Source organism: Oncorhynchus gorbuscha, linkage group LG06 (genome assembly GCF_021184085.1).
Source record: "Oncorhynchus gorbuscha isolate QuinsamMale2020 ecotype Even-year linkage group LG06, OgorEven_v1.0, whole genome shotgun sequence".
Classification (NCBI taxonomy): Eukaryota; Metazoa; Chordata; class Actinopteri; order Salmoniformes; family Salmonidae; genus Oncorhynchus; species Oncorhynchus gorbuscha.
In genome coordinates, this window is record NC_060178.1 from 96,724,171 (window position 1) to 96,741,170 (window position 17,000).

General features: G+C 40.6%; 1 protein-coding gene across 1 annotated transcript in view; it reads left to right on the top strand.

Moving 5' to 3' along the window:
* The window catches only part of LOC124038595 (protein sidekick-2-like), a 709,487-nt gene that overhangs the window by 575,870 nt on the left and 116,617 nt on the right, over positions 1-17,000 (top strand). Inside the window, 5 exon segments of the mRNA XM_046354647.1 lie at positions 830-1,024; positions 11,610-11,726; positions 14,999-15,166; positions 15,572-15,674; positions 16,975-17,000. The exon segment at positions 16,975-17,000 is cut by the window's right edge and continues 151 nt beyond it. Of these exon segments, the coding sequence (XP_046210603.1) occupies positions 830-1,024; positions 11,610-11,726; positions 14,999-15,166; positions 15,572-15,674; positions 16,975-17,000 (609 nt within the window).

A 17,000-nucleotide genomic window follows, 5' to 3' on the forward strand; every position in this document is an offset into this window, starting at 1 on the left:
ACAGGTGTGTGTGAGTTTGCACATGTCCACATATACAGGTGTGTGTAAGTTTGATTACATGTCCACATATACAGGTGTGTGTGAGTTTGCACATGTCCACATATACAGGTGTGTGTGAGTTTGATTACATGTCCACATATACAGGTGTGTGTGAGTTTGATTACATGTCCACATATACAGGTGTGTGTGAGTTTGATTACATGTCCACATATACAGGTGTGTGTGAGTTTGATTACATGTCCACATATACAGGTGTGTGTGAGTTTGATTACATGTCCACATATACAGGTGTGTGTGAGTTTGATTACATGTCCACATGTACAGGTGTGTGAGTTTGATTACATGTCCACATATACAGGTGTGTGTGAGTTTGATTACATGTCCACATATACAGGTGTGTGTGAGTTTGATTACATGTCCACATATACAGGTGTGTGTGAGTTTGATTACATGTCCACATATACAGGTGTGTGTGAGTTTGATTACATGTCCACATATACAGGTGTGTGTGAGTTTGATTACATGTCCACATATACAGGTGTGTGTGAGTTTGATTACATGTCCACATATACAGGTGTGTGTACGTTTGATTACATGTCCACATATACAGGTGTGTGTGAGTTTGATTACATGCCCACATATACAGGTGTGTGTGAGTTTGATTACATGTCCACATATATATGTGTGTGTGAGTTTGATTACATGTCCACATTTAAACAGGTGTGTGTGTGTGTTTGATTACATGTCTCCACAAATGTCGACATTTGGAGACATATGTGTGTTTGATGCTTTCCCAGTATTTAATTAACTCATTCCATCCTTCCTTTAGGTGTGCCTCAACCAGACATTGTGTGGTATAAGGATGCGATGCCCATCAGCCCAGTGAAAACCCCCAGGTATAGGGTGTTAGTGGGGGGCAGTTTGCAGGTCAACGGCCTTCTTCCTGACGACACAGGGATGTTCCAATGCTTTGCACGGAATCTGGCAGGAGAGGTGCAGACCAACACCTACCTGGCTGTCACTAGTGAGTTTACCTGTTGTTTTAGTCTTTTCTCTGCTTTTACTCCGTCCACAACTGTTTTTACTCATCCCTAGACTCTGTCTAAAACTCATTTTATGCTGTCTACAACTCCTTTTACTCATCCCTTTACTCTGTCTACAACATTTTCAACATATCCCTGATTGAGTCTGTAATACCAACATGTTTCAAGCAGACCACCATAGTCCATGTGTCCAAGAACACAAAGAAAACCTGCCTAAATGACTACCGACCCGTAGCACTCAAGTCCGTAGCAATGAAGTGATTTGAAAAGCTGGTAATGGCTCACATCAACACCATTATCCCAAAAACCCTAGACCCACTCCAATTTGCATACCGCCCCCAACAGATCCACAGATGATGCAATCTCTATTGCACTCCACACTGCCCTTTCCCACCTGGACAAAAGGAACACTTATGTGAGAATGCTATTCATTGACTACAGCTGTTCAACACCATAGTGCCCTCAAAGCTCATCACTAAGCTAAGGATCCTGGGACTAAACACCTCCCTCTGCAACTGGATCCTGGACCTCCTGACGGGCCGCCCCCAGGTGGTAAGGGTAGGTAACAACACATCTGCCACGCTAATCCTCAACACAGGGACATCCACAGGGGTGCGTGCTCAGTCCTCTCCAGTACTCCCTGTTCACCCACGACTGCATGGCCAGGCACGACTCCAACACCATCATTAAGTTTGCAGACGACACAACAGTGGTAGGCCTGATCACCGACAACGACGAGAGCCTATAGGGAGGAGGTCAGAGACCTGGCTAAGGAGATGATTGTGATTCTTGTACATACTACCTCAATTATGCCGACAAACCAGGGCTCCCGCACATTGGCTAACTGGGCTATCTGCATTGTGTCCCGCCACCCACCACCCACAAACCACTCTTTACGCTACTGCTAAATTTTAGTTCATCATATATGCATTGTCACTTTAACCATATCTACATGTACATACTATCTCAATCACCCTGACTAACCGGTGTCTGTATGTACCCTAGGAATTTTTATAGCCTCGCTACTGTATATAGCATGTCTTTTTACTGTTGTTTTATTTCTTTACTTACCTATTGTTCACCTAATACCTTTTTTGCACTATTGGTTAGAGACTGCTGTATTGTATTCGGCGCACGTGACAAATAATCTTTGATTTAAACTCCTTTTACTCATTATTTTACTCTGGATAAAACTCCTTTTACTTATCTTTTTACTCTGTCTGCAGCTCCTTTTACTCTGGCTAGAACTCCTTTTAGTTGTCATTTTACTCTGCCTGCACCTCCTTTTACTCTGTCTACAACTCCTTTTACTCATCCTTTTACTCTGTCTACAGTTCCTTTTACTCTGGCTACAACTCCTTTTACTTATCCTTTTACTCTGTCTGCTGCTCCTTTTACTCTGGCTACAACTCCTTTAACTCTGGCTACAACTCCTTTTACTCTGGCTACAACTCCTTTTACTTATCCTTTTACTCTGTCTGCTGCTCCTTTTATTCTGGCTACAACTCCTTTTATTTATCCTTTTACTCTGTCTGCACCTCCTTTTACTCTGTCTGCACATCCTTTTACTCTGTCCGCACCTCCTTTTACTCTGGCTACAACTCCTTTTATTTATCCTTTTACTCTGTCTCCAGCTCATTTTACTCTGGCTACAACTCCTTTTACTTATCCTTTTACTCTGTCTGCAGCTCCTTTTACTCTGGCTAGAACTCCTTTTACTTATCCATTTACTCTGTCTGCAGTTCCTTTTCCTCTGGCTACAACTCCTTTTACTCATTATTTTACTCAGGATAAAACTCATTTTACTTATCTTTTTACTCTGTCTGCAGCTCCTTTTACTCTGGCTACAACTCATTTTACTTGTCATTTTACTCTGCCTGCACCTCCTTTAACTCTGGCTACAACTCCTTTTACTTATCCTTTTACTCTGTCTGCAGCTCCTCTTACTCTGGCTACAACTCCTTTTACTTATCCTTTTACTCTGTCAGCAGCTCCTTTAACTCTGGCTACAACTCCTTTTACTTATCATTTTACTCTGTCTGCAGCTCCTCTTACTCTGGCTACAACTCCTTTTACTTATCCTTTTACTCTGTCAGCAGCTCCTTTTACTCTGGCTACAACACCTTTTACTCATCCTTTTACTCTGTCTGTAGTTCCTTTTACTCTGGCTACAACTCCTTTTACTCTGGCTACAACTCCTTTTACTTGTCATTTTACTCTGCTGCACATCCTTTAACTCTGGCTACAACTCCTTTTACTTATCATTTTACTCTGTCTGCAGCTCCTTTTACTCTGGCTACAACTCATTTTACTTGTCATTTTACTATGCCTGCACCTCCTTTAACTCTGGCTACAACTCCTTTTACTTATCATTTTACTCTGTCTGCAGCTCCTTTTACTCTGGCTACAACTCCTTTTACTTATCCTTTTACTCTGTCTGCAGCTCCTCTTACTCTGGCTACAACTCCTTTTACTTATCCTTTTACTCTGTCAGCAGCTCCTTTAACTCTGGCTACAACTCCTTTTACTTATCATTTTACTCTGTCTGCAGCTCCTCTTACTCTGGCTACAACTCCTTTTACTTATCCTTTTACTCTGTCAGCAGCTCCTTTTACTCTGGCTACAACACCTTTTACTCATCCTTTTACTCTGTCTGTAGTTCCTTTTACTCTGGCTACAACTCCTTTTACTCTGGCTACAACTCCTTTTACTTGTCATTTTACTCTGCTGCACATCCTTTAACTCTTACAACTGCTTTTACTTTTATTCTGGCTACAACTCCTTTTACTTATCCTTTTACTGTCTGTCTGTCTGCTCCTTTTATTCTGGCTACAACTCCTTTTATTTATCCTTTTACTCTGTCTGCACCTCCTTTTACTCTGTCTGCACATCTTTTTTTACAACTCCTTTCTGCACTGTCTCATTTTACTCTGGCTACAACTCCTTTTATTTATCCTTTTACTCTGTCTCCAGCTCATTTTACTCTGGCTACAACTCCTTTTACTTATCCTTTTACTTTGTCTGCAGCTCCTTTTACTCTGGCTACAACTCATTTTACTCATTATTTTACTCTGGATAAAACTCCTTTTACTTATCTTTTTACTCTGTCTGCAGCTCCTTTTACTCTGGCTACAACTCATTTTACTTGTCATTTTACTCTGTCTGCTGCTGGCTACAACTCCTTTTACAACTCCTTTTACTCTGGCTTTATCCTTTTACTCTGTCTGCTGCTCCTTTTATTCTGGCTACAACTCCTTTTACTTATCCTTTTACTGTCTGCTGCTACAACTCCTTTTATTTATCCTTTTCCTTTTATTCTGGCTACAACTCCTTTTATTTATCCTTTTACTCTGTCTGCTAGAACCTTTTACTTATCATTTTACTCTGTCTGCATCTCCTTTTATCCTTTTACTCTGGCTACAACTCCTTTTACCTGGCTACAACTCCTTTTACTTATCCTTTTACTTTTATTCTGGCTACAACTCCTTTTATTTAACTCTGTCTCCTTTTATTTATCCTTTTACTCTGTCTCCTTTTAGCTTTTATTTATCCTTTTATTTCTCCACATTTTCTGGCTACAACTCCTTTTACTTATCCTTTTACTCTGTCTGCAGCTCCTTTTACTCTGGCTAGAACTCCTTTTACTTATCCATTTACTCTGTCTGCAGTTCCTTTTCCTCTGGCTACAACTCCTTTTACTCATTATTTTACTCAGGATAAAACTCATTTTACTTATTTTTACTCTGTCTGCAGCTCCTTTTACTCTGGCTACAACTCATTTTACTTGTCATTTTACTCTGCCTGCACCTCCTTTAACTCTGGCTACAACTCCTTTTACTTATCATTTTACTCTGTCTGCAGCTCCTTTTACTCTGGCTACAACTCCTTTTACTTATCCTTTTACTCTGTCTGCAGCTCCTCTTACTCTGGCTACAACTCCTTTTACTTATCCATTTTTTCCTGTCAGCAGCTCCTTTAACTCTGGCTACAACTCCTTTTACTTATCATTTTACTCTTCTGCAGCTCCTCTTACTCTGGCTACAACTCCTTTTACTTATCCTTTTACTCTGTCAGCAGCTCCTTTTACTCTGGCTACAACACCTTTTACTCATCCTTTTACTCTGTCTGTAGTTCCTTTTACTCTGGCTACAACTCCTTTTACTCTGGCTACAACTCCTTTTACTTGTCATTTTACTCTGCTGCACATCCTTTAACTCTGGCTACAACTGCTTTTACTCTGGCTACAACTCCTTTTACTTATCCTTTTACTCTGTCTGCTGCTCCTTTTATTCTGGCTACAACTCCTTTTATTTATCCTTTTACTCTGTCTGCACCTCCTTTTACTCTGTCTGCACATCCTTTTACTCTTTCTGCACCTCATTTTACTCTGGCTACAACTCCTTTTATTTATCCTTTTACTCTGTCTCCAGCTCATTTTACTCTGGCTACAACTCCTTTTACTTATCCTTTTACTTTGTCTGCAGCTCCTTTTACTCTGGCTACAACTCATTTTACTTGTCATTTTACTCTGCCTGCACCTCCTTTAACTCTGGCTACAACTCCTTTTACTCATTATTTTACTCTGGATAAAAAACTTTTACTCTGTCTTTACTCTGGCTACAACTCATTTTATTTGTCATTTTACTCTGTCTCTGCAGCTCCTTTACTCTGGCTACAACTCCATTTTACTCTGCTTTTATTCAACTCCTTTTATTTCATTTTACTCTGTCTGCTGCTCCTTTTACTCTGGCTACAACTCCTTTTCTTATCCTTTTTACTGCTCCTTTTACTCTGGCTGTACAACTCCTTTTACTTATCCTTTTACTCTGTCTGCTGCTCCTTTTATTCTGGCTACAACTCCTTTTATTTATCCTTTTACTCTGTCTGTCTGTCTGCACATCCTTTTATTTATCCTTTTACTCTGTCTCCAGCTCATTTTACTCTGGCTACAACTCCTTTTACTTATCCTTTACTCTGTCTGCAGCTCCTTTTACTCTTAGAACTCCTTTTACTTATCATTTTACTCTGTCTGCATCCTTTTACTCTGGCTACAACTCCTTTTACTTATCCTTTTACTCTGTCTGCAGCTCCTCTTACTCTGGCTACAACTCCTTTTACTTATCCTTTTACTCTGTCAGCAGCTCCTTTTTACAACTCCTTTTACTCTGGCTACAACTCCTTTTACTTGTCATTTTACTCTGCTGCACATCCTTTAACTCTGGCTACAACTGCTTTTACTCTGGCTACAACTCCTTTTACTTATCCTTTTACTCTGTCTGCTGCTCCTTTTATTCCTACAACTCCTTTTATTTATTTACTCTGTCTGCACCTCCTTTTACTTTTCTGTCTTTAACTCTGGCTACAACTCCTTTTACTCTGGCTACAACTCTTTTACTTATTTTACTCTGTCTCTGCTCCTTTTATTCTGGCTACAACTCCTTTTATTTATCCTTTTACTCTGTCTGCACCTCCTTTTACTCTGTCTGCACATCCTTTTCTCTGTTTTACTCTGGCTACAACTCCTTTTATTTATCCTTTTACTCTGTCTCCAGCTCATTTTACTCTGGCTACAACTCCTTTTACTTATCCTTTTACTCTGTCTGCAGCTCCTTTTACTCTGGCTAGAACTCCTTTTACTTATCCATTTACTCTGTCTGCAGTTCCTTTTCCTCTGGCTACAACTCCTTTTACTCATTATTTTACTCAGGATAAAACTCATTTTACTTATCTTTTTACTCTGTCTGCAGCTCCTTTTACTCTGGCTACAACTCATTTTACTTGTCATTTTACTCTGCCTGCACCTCCTTTAACTCTGGCTACAACTCCTTTTACTTATCATTTTACTCTGTCTGCAGCTCCTTTTACTCTGGCTACAACTCCTTTTACTTATCCTTTTACTCTGTCAGCAGCTCCTTTAACTCTGGCTACAACTCCTTTTACTTATCATTTTACTCTGTCTGCAGCTCCTTTTACTCTGGCTACAACTCCTTTTACTTATCCTTTTACTCTGTCAGCAGCTCCTTTTACTCTGGCTACAACACCTTTTACTCATCCTTTTACTCTGTCTGTAGTTCCTTTTACTCTGGCTACAACTCCTTTTACTCTGGCTACAACTCCTTTTACTTGTCATTTTACTCTGTCTGTAGTTCCTTTTACTCTGGCTACAACTCCTTTTACTTATCCTTTTACTCTGTCTACAACTCCTTTTACTCATCCTTTTACTCTGTCTACAACTCCTTTTACTCATCCTTTTACTCTGTCTACAGTTCCTTTTACTCTGGCTACAACTCATTTGACTCTGGCTACAACTCCTTTTACTTATCATTTTACTCTGGCTACAACTCCTTTTAGTCATTATTTTACTCTGGATAAAACTCCTTTTACTTATCTTTTTACTCTGTCTGCAGCTCCTTTTACTCTGGCTACAACTCCTTTTACTTGTAATTTTACTCTGCCTGCACCTCCTTTTACTCTGTCTACAACTCCTTTTACTCATCCTTTTACTCTGTCTACAGTTCCTTTTACTCTGTCTACAACTCATTTGACTCTGGCTACAACTCCTTTTACTTATCCTTTTACTCTGTCTGCAGCTCCTTTTACTCTGGCTACAACTCCTTTTACTTGTATTTTTACTCTGCCTGCAGCTCCTTTTACTCTGGCTACAACTCATTTTACTTGTCATTTTACTCTGCCTGCACCTCCTTTAACTCTGGCTACAACTCCTTTTACTTATCATTTTACTCTGCCCGCAGCTCCTTTTACTCTGGCTACAACTCCTTTTACTTATCCTTTTACTCTGTCTGCTGCTCCTTTTACTCTGGCTACAACTCCTTTTACTCTGGCTACAACTCCTTTTACTTGTCATTTTACTCTGCTGCACATCCTTTAACTCTGGCTACAACTCCTTTTACTCTGGCTACAACTCCTTTTACTTATCCTTTTACTCTGTCTGCTGCTCCTTTTATTCTGGCTACAACTCCTTTTATTTTTCCTTTTACTCTGTCTGCACCTCCTTTTACTCTGTCTGCACATCATTTTACTCTGTCTGCACCTCCTTTTACTCTGGCTACAACTCCTTTTATTTATCCTTTTACTCTGTCTCCAGCTCATTTTACTCTGGCTACAACTCCTTTTACTTATCCTTTTACTCTGTCTGCAGCTCCTTTTACTCTGTCTGCACCTCCTTTTACTCTGGCTACAACTCCTTTTATTTATCCTTTTACTCTGTCTCCAGCTCATTTTACTCTGGCTACAACTCCTTTTACTTATCCATTTACTCTGTCTGCAGCTCCTTTTACTCTGTCTGCAGCTCCTTTTACTCTGGCTACAACTAATTTTACTTGTCATTTTACTATGCCTGCACCACCTTTAACTCTGGCTACAACTCCTTTTACTTATCATTTTACTCTGTCTGCAGCTCCTTTTACTCTGGCTACAACTCCTTTTATTTATCCTTTTACTCTGTCTGCAGCTCCTTTTACTCTGGCTACAACTCCTTTTACTTATCCTTTTACTCTGTCAGCAGCTCCTTTTACTCTGGCTACAACTCCTTTTACTCATCCTTTTACTCTGTCTGTAGTTCCTTTTACTCTGACTACAACTCCTTTTACTTATCCTTTTACTCTGTCAGCAGCTCCTTTTACTCTGTCTACAACTCCTTTTACTCATCCTTTTACTCTGTCTACAGTTCCTTTTACTCTGGCTACAACTCATTTGACTCTGGCTACAACTCCTTTTACTTATCATTTTACTCTGGCTACAACTCCTTTTAGTCTTTCTACAACTCATTTGACTCTGGTTACAACTCCTTTTACTCATTATTTTACTCTGGATAAAACTCCTTTTACTTATCTTTTTACTCTGTCTGCAGCTCCTTTTACTCTGGCTACAACTCCTTTTACTTGTCATTTTACTCTGCCTGCACCTCCTTTTATTCTGTCTACAACTCCTTTTACTCATCCTTTTACTCTGTCTACAGTTCCTTTTACTCTGTCTACAACTCATTTGACTCTGGCTACAACTCCTTTTACTTATAATTTTACTCTGGCTACAACTCCTTTTACTTATCCTTTTACTCTGTCTGCTGCTCCTTTTACTCTGGCTACAACTCCTTTTAAACTGGCTACAACTCCTTTTACTCTGGCTACAACTCCTTTTACTTATCCTTTTACATTTACATTTAAGTCATTTAGCAGACGCTCTTATCCACAGCGACTTACTTTTACTCTGTATGCTGCTCCTTTTACTCTGGCTACAACTCCTTTTATTTATCATTTTACTCTGTCTGCACCTCCTTTTACTCTGTCTGCACCTCCTTTTACTCTTTCTGCAGCTCATTTTACTCTGGCTACAACTCCTTTTACTTATCCTTTTACTCTGTCTGCAGCTCCTTTTACTCTGGCTACAACTCCTTTTACTCATCCTTTTACTCTGTCTGCAGTTCCTTTTACTCTGGCTACAACTCCTTTTACTCATCCTTTTACTCTGTCTGCAGCTCCTTTTACTCTGGCTACAACTCCTTTTACTCATCCTTTTACTCTGTCTGCAGTTCCTTTTACTCTGGCTACAACTCCTTTTACTCATCATTTTACTCTGTCTACAGCTCATTTTACTCTGGCTACAACTCCTTTTACTCTGGCTACAACTCCTTTTACTTATCCTTTTACTCTGGCTACAACTCCTTTTAGTCTTTCTACAGCTCATTTTACTCTGTCTACAACTCATTTTACTCATCCTTTTACTCTGGCTACAGCTCCTTTTACTCTGGCTACAACTCATTTTACTCTGTCTACAACTCATTTTACTCATCCTTTTACTCTGTCTACAACTCATTTTACTCTGTCTACAACTCCTTTTTCTCTGCCAGAACTCCTTTTACTCATCCTTTTACTCTGGCTACAACTCTTTTTACTCTGCCAGAACTCCTTTTACTCATCCTTTTACTCTGGCTACAACTCTTTTTACTCTGCCAGAACTCCTTTTACTCATCATTTTACTCTGGCCAGAACTCTTTTTACTCTGCCAGAACTCCTTTTACTCATCCTTTTACTCTGGCTACAACTCTTTTTACTCATCCTTTTACTTGTTTCCTTTATTTGACTTATTCTGTATATATGTCTCATTGATGTGTACTACTTAATGTGACCATGTTAACAGAGTGAAGGAATCTTTCTGTCTCTCCCTCTCTCTACCTGTGTCACAATGTATGTCATACCCTACCTAATGTATTGCCTTCCTCCATCTACCTGTTTCACAATCTAATGTCATATCCTTCCTAGTAGTATTGCCTCCCTCCCTCTCACTACCTGTGTCATCATTTATGTCATACCCTACCTAGTGTATTGCCTTCCTCCCTCTCACTACCTGTGTCATCATTTATGTCATACCCTACCTAATGTATTGCCTTCCTCCCTCTACCTGTTTCACAATCTAATGTCATATCCTTCCTAGTAGTATTACATCCCTCCCTCTGTCTACCTGTGTCATCATTTATGTCATACCCTACCTAGTGTATTGCCTTCCTCCCTCTACCTGTTTCACAATCTAATGTCATATCCTTCCTAGTAGTATTGCCTCCCTCCCTCTCACTACCTGTGTCATCATTTATGTCATACCCTACCTAGTGTATTGCCTTCCTCCCTCTACCTGTTTCACAATCTAATGTCATATCCTTCCTAGTAGTATTGCCTCCCTCCCTCTCACTACCTGTGTCATCATTTATGTCATACCCTACCTAGTGTATTGCCTTCCTCCCTCTCACTACCTGTGTCATCATTTATGTCATACCCTACCTAATGTATTGCCTTCCTCCCTCTACCTGTTTCACAATCTAATGTCATATCCTTCCTAGTAGTATTACATCCCTCCCTCTGTCTACCTGTGTCACCATCTTATGTCATATCCTTCCTAGTATTTATTGCCTCCCTCTTGCTCTCTCCCTTGTCCTCTCTGTTCAATATATCTTTGCCCCATACCACTCCCTTCTATTTCTCTCTTTCTTTACCTTCTTCTTTTCCTCTCTCTGTCAGTTGGTTGAGTGGCATGTTCTGTTGTCATCTTCTAAGACTCAATTCAGTCAAATGTTATTTGTCACATGCTTCCTAATTAGTTACCTGTTGTGAGCGGGGGAGAATGCTTTATCGCCCTCCCTCCCTCCCTCCCTCCCTCTGTTTCTGGGTTGCGAGAGGAAGGTATGAAGGAAATGAAAGGTGGGTGACTGATGTGTTAATCCTGGGAGTGTTAGTGCTACTGAAAAATGAGATCCATGACAGAGAAAGTCTGTAACAGACACAGCCAATAACTGTCTGGATGGATTTGAAGATGAGTTCCTATTGAAGACGACTTCTCTCTTTCACCTCTCTGTAGCCCTCTGCCTGCCTTTGTCACTCCTGTGTGTGTGTGTGTGTGTGTGTGTGTGTGTGTGTGTGTGTGTGTGTGTGTGTGTGTGTGTGTGTGTGTGTGTGTGTGTGTGTGTGTGTGTGTGTGTGTGTGTGTGTGTGTGTGTGTGTGTGTGTGTGTGTGTGTGTGTGTGTGTGTGTGTGTGTGTGTGTGTGCTTGTGTCCTCAGGCATCGCCCCTAACATCACAGCTGGACCATCTGACAGCACGGTGATTGACGGCATGTCAGTCATTCTCCACTGTGAAACATCAGGAGCACCAAGACCAGCTATCACCTGGCAGAAAGGTCAGACTCTCTCCACTGCACCACTCAACCAGACACACACTATGTCACCCACCTAGTAGTAGCCTAGTGGTTAGAGCGTTGGACTAGTAACCAAAAGGTTGCAAGTTTGAATCCCCGAGCTGACAAGGTACAAATCTGTTGTTCTGCCCCTGTACAGGCAGTTAACCCACTGTTCCTAGGCTGTCATTGAAAATAAGAATTTTTTCAAAACTGACTTGCCTAGTAAAATAAAGGTAAAATAAAAAAATAAGGGACTATTCACAATATTGCTGCTATTTTCCATGATGTATAAACAATGGAGTTAAACTGAATGGAACAATCCAATCACAGGATTAGTCAACTATCTGCAATAGGATGGATGAATGCACATCTCCCATGGTACCAGTCTATCTAGCGCATGAAGAATAGCAGACATTGGTTTACTAAATGTTTTATTTAACCGTTATTTAAAGGTGCAATATACAGCAATCACTCCGCCATTTCCTGGTTAGTAAAAATCTAATAGTTTGCATAATTTCCATGTAAAGAATCATTGTACATTCTAAAGAGCTGTGAAATATATTATATAAACAATAATATTGTATTGTCAGCTTTTTGAAGCTGGTGTGAAAAACCGAAAGTAAAATATGCATAAACTAAACGTAAGAACGGGAAGCATACAGATGGCAGACATAGAAAATATCTACTTCTTAGCCTTGCTTTCGATGAGAATGAGAGATCTATAACTCACATGTCTATGTGTGTTTGGTCGGGTGGCCCAGAAAGTTCCTTTTTGCAACTTTAAACATGGAGTTATATTGAGAACCAGGTCTCTTTTAGCAAAATACAAAACTAAACATGTTGAATATGAAATGCAATCAAAAAATTGTAAGAATCAATCAAAAATGTACACCAAACCGGCTCCCCAGCTTCCACTAAAGGGTCCCATAAAGACATCAGACATGTCTTATTTCTAATTTCTCGTGTTTTCTGTATTATTTACAGTACCAGTCAAACGTTTGGACACACCTACTCATTCCAGGGTTTTCCTCTATTTCTACTATTTTCTACATTGTAAAAAAATAGTGAAGACATCAAAACCATGAAGTAACGCATATGGAATTATGCAATATCCAAAAAAGCCACTCTTTGCCTTGATGACTGCTTTGCACAGTCTTGGTATTCTCTCAACCAGCTTCACAAGGTAGTCACCTGGAACAGGTGTGCCTTGTTAAAAGTTAATTTGTGGAATTTCTTTCCTTCTTAATGTGTTTTTGCCAATCGGTTGTGTTGTGACAAGTTAGGGGTGGTATTTGGAGCGGCAGGTATCCTAGTGGTTAGCACATTGGACCAGTAACCGAACGGTTTCTGGATTGAATCTCCGAGCTGACAAGATAAAAATATGTTGTTCTGCCCCTGAACAAGGCAGTGTAGGGGGCAGTTTTTTGATGTTTCTATGAAAAACGTACCCAAATGAAACTGCCTATTTCTCAGGCCCAGAATCTAGAATATGCACATAATTGCCAGATTAGGACAGAAAACCCACTAAAGTTTCCAAACCTGTCAAAATATTGTCTGTGAGTAAAACAGAACTGATATTACAGATGAAAACCTGAGGAAAATCCAACCAGGAAGTGCTGTTTGTCCTGAAACCTCTCTGTTCCATTGCATGTCTTCCCTCCATTTAAAGGGATATCAACCAGATTCCTTTCCCAATGGATTCCACATGGGGTGAACAGTCTTTAGACATAGTTTCAGGCTTTTATTCTGAAAAATGGGTGCCAGCAGAGTTTTGCATGCATTTACATCATTTACATTTAAGTCATTTAGCAGACGCTCTTATCCAGAGCGACTTACAAATTGGTGCATTCACCTTATGACATCCAGTGGGACAGTCACTTAACAATAGTGCATCTAAAACTTAGGGGGGGGGGGTGAGAGGGATTACTTATCCTATCCTAGGTATTCCTTAAAGAGGTGGGGTTTCAGGTGTCATGCGCGAGCAGCTTGGAGCAGAAATTTTCTCTCTCACTCCTATTGAAAAAGTTACGGTCCGGTTGAGATCGATTATTTATTGTAAAAACAACCTGGGGATTGATTATAAAAAACATTTGACATGTTTCTACAAACTTTACGGATACTATTTGGAATTTTCGTCTGCCCCGTCGTGACTGCTCGAGCCTGTGGATTTCTGAACATAACACGCCAACCAAATGGAGGTTTTTGGATTTAAATATAATCTTTATGGAACAAAAGGAACATTTATTGTGTAACTGGGATTCTCGTGAGTGCAAACATCCGAAGATCATCAAAGGTAAACGATTCATTTTATCGCTTTTCTGACTTTTGTGACCAATCTACTTTGCTGCTAGCTGTTTGTAATGTTTTGTCTGCTGAGAGAGATGTCCTAACATAAACGCTTGGATAGCTTTCACCGAAAAGCTTTTTTGAAATCTGACACGCCAGGTGGATTAAGAACAAGCTAAGCTGTGTTTTGCTATATTGCACTTGTGATTTCATGAAAATTAAATATTTTTAGTAATTTAATTTGAATTTGGCGCTTTGCAATTCAGCGGATGTTGGCGAAAATGGGATGGGTGCGCCAAGAAGTTAACCGAGTGTTCCCCGGTAGGCTGTCATTGTAAATAAGAATTTGTTCTTAACTGACTTGCATAGATAAATAAAAATGGAACAGAGAAGATAGCACTATTTGGTAAAAGACCAAGTCCATATTTTGGCAAGAACAGCTCAAATAGGTAAAGAGAAACAACAGTCAATCATTACTTTAAGACATGAAGATCAGTCAATCCTGAAAATCTAAAGAACTTTGAACGTTTCTACAAGTGGAGTCGCGAAAACGTTAAAGCTCCATGATGAAACTGGTTCTCATGAGGACCACCACAGGAAAGGAAGACCCAGGGTTACCTCTGCTCCTGAAACTAAAATTTCAATATATTTTCACATTTTCATATTCCAAATGTGTTATTTCATTGTTTTGTTGTCATCGCTATTATTCTACAATGTAAAACATAGTAAAAACAAAGAAAACCTTAAATGATTATGTGTGTCTAAACTCTTGACTGGTGCTGTACATTTTTTTATTTAGTTTATTATTATTATTAGTTGTTCTATTTTTATATTGATTACTGCACTGTTGAGAAGAGCTTGTTAAGCATTTCACCTTGTTGTGCATGTGACAATACAACTTGAACTTTAAGAAATGACAAAAGACTGTCCCCAGCAAACAAACTCTCTCTCTCTCGCTCTTTCTCTCTCTCTCTCTGTCCTTCCAGGTGAGCGTGTTCTGGCCAGTGGTTCTGTTCAGCTGCCCAGGTTCACCTTGCTGGAGTCTGGCAGCCTGCTCATCTCCCCATCCCACATATCAGACGCTGGCACCTACACCTGCATGGCCAGCAACTCCCGGGGCATAGACGAGGCTGCTGCTGACCTTGTGGTGTGGGGTGAGTGTGAGCATGTGGGGGGGACAACATGTGCCTTGATCCAAGGACAGCATATGGCTTGATCCAAGGGCAACATGTGACTTGATCCAGGGACAACATGTGACTTGATCCAGGGACAACATGTGACTTAATCCAGGGACAACATGTGACTTAATCCAGGGACAACATGTGACTTGATCCAGTGACAACATGTGACTTAATCCAGGGACAACATGTGACTTAATCCAGGGACAACATGTGACTTGATCCAGTGACAACATGTGACTTGATCCAGGGACAACATGTGACTTGATCCAGGGACAACGTGCCACTTGGAGAAATCAGAACGTGCAGCACGCACTGCATCATTCTCTTTATAGTGTGTGTGCATAAGTGTGTGTTCATACACCCACTCTCTCCCTACAGCTCGCACCCGTATCAACACACCCCCACAGGACCAGAGTGTCATCAAAGGCACCAAGGCCACTGTGACCTGTGGAGTTACACACGACCCCAGTGTCACGGTCAGGTAGGAGAGCACACACACACCAAGCACTATGTGCACGCATGCATGCACGCACACACACAGTACACTTTTACACACACATACAGACACACTGTCAGGACTTCCGCCGAAGTCGGTTCCTCTCCTTGTTTAGGCTGCGTTCGGTGGTCGACGTCACCGGTCTTCTAGCCATCGCCGATCAACTTTTCATTTTACATTTGTTTTGTCTGGTTTTCCTGGACACCTGGTTTACATCTCCTCATCATTACTACTGTATGTGTATTTAGCCCTCTGTTCCCTCCATGTCTGTGTGGGGTATTGTTTATTGTCAGGGTTGGCACACTTCCGGCTGGTTTGCGACAGGTTTTGTTTTATGCCTGTGCTTTGTGGCAGCCGGTACTTTGTACTAAAGGTTTTGTACTTTGTGCTGCCTCACTTGTTCTTTGGGCATTTGTTTCGTGACGCAGTTGTGTTCTGTATGATGATTGCCTTTGGAAAGCACTTTGTCCACTCATCTCTGCTCTCCTGCGCCTGACTTCCATGCACCAGCCACACCCACCACTCGACTCACATTGTACCCACTCACACACACACACGCACGCATACACACACACACACACACACACACACACACACACACACACACACACACACACACACACACACACACACACACACACACACACACACACACACACACACACACACACACACACACACACACACACACACACACACACACACACACACACACACACACAGTACACTTTTACATACACATACAGACACACTGCACACACACACACACAGTGAGACGCACACAAAGCATCTTATGCACACACAAACACACACACTTTTCTCCAACCTTACATACAACAACACTCACTAACATTGCACAATATGACAAGGTCACGGGCAGGTCACGCCTGCTGTGCATGTAAAGAAGCAACCACTATGAGGTTGGAATGATACTGTGAAATTGGGAAATGTATGATTTTGCCCATTTTGTGTAAGAGCTGTTTGAAAAGGACGCCTGAAATTTCAGTCTGTTTTCGGTGAATGGAGTTTTGGCAGTAAATTAGTTAATAGACCAATAAGATAGAGTTCCAAACCTCTCTGCCAATTACAGCTAGTTTTCAGTTTCCCACCCTCACTCAGACCACTCCCAGACAGTCCAAGTAAAATTCTTGCTTGAGAAATTGCTATTTGATAGGAAGTTATTTTTGTTTAGTGTTGACCATTTTAGTTGAAAAGTACTTAATTGTTACCCAGAAATGATTTGATGTTTAGATAACAATGTCTGTATTGGACCTTTAAACTGTAGGTATGTGTGGGAGAAGGAGGGCTTGG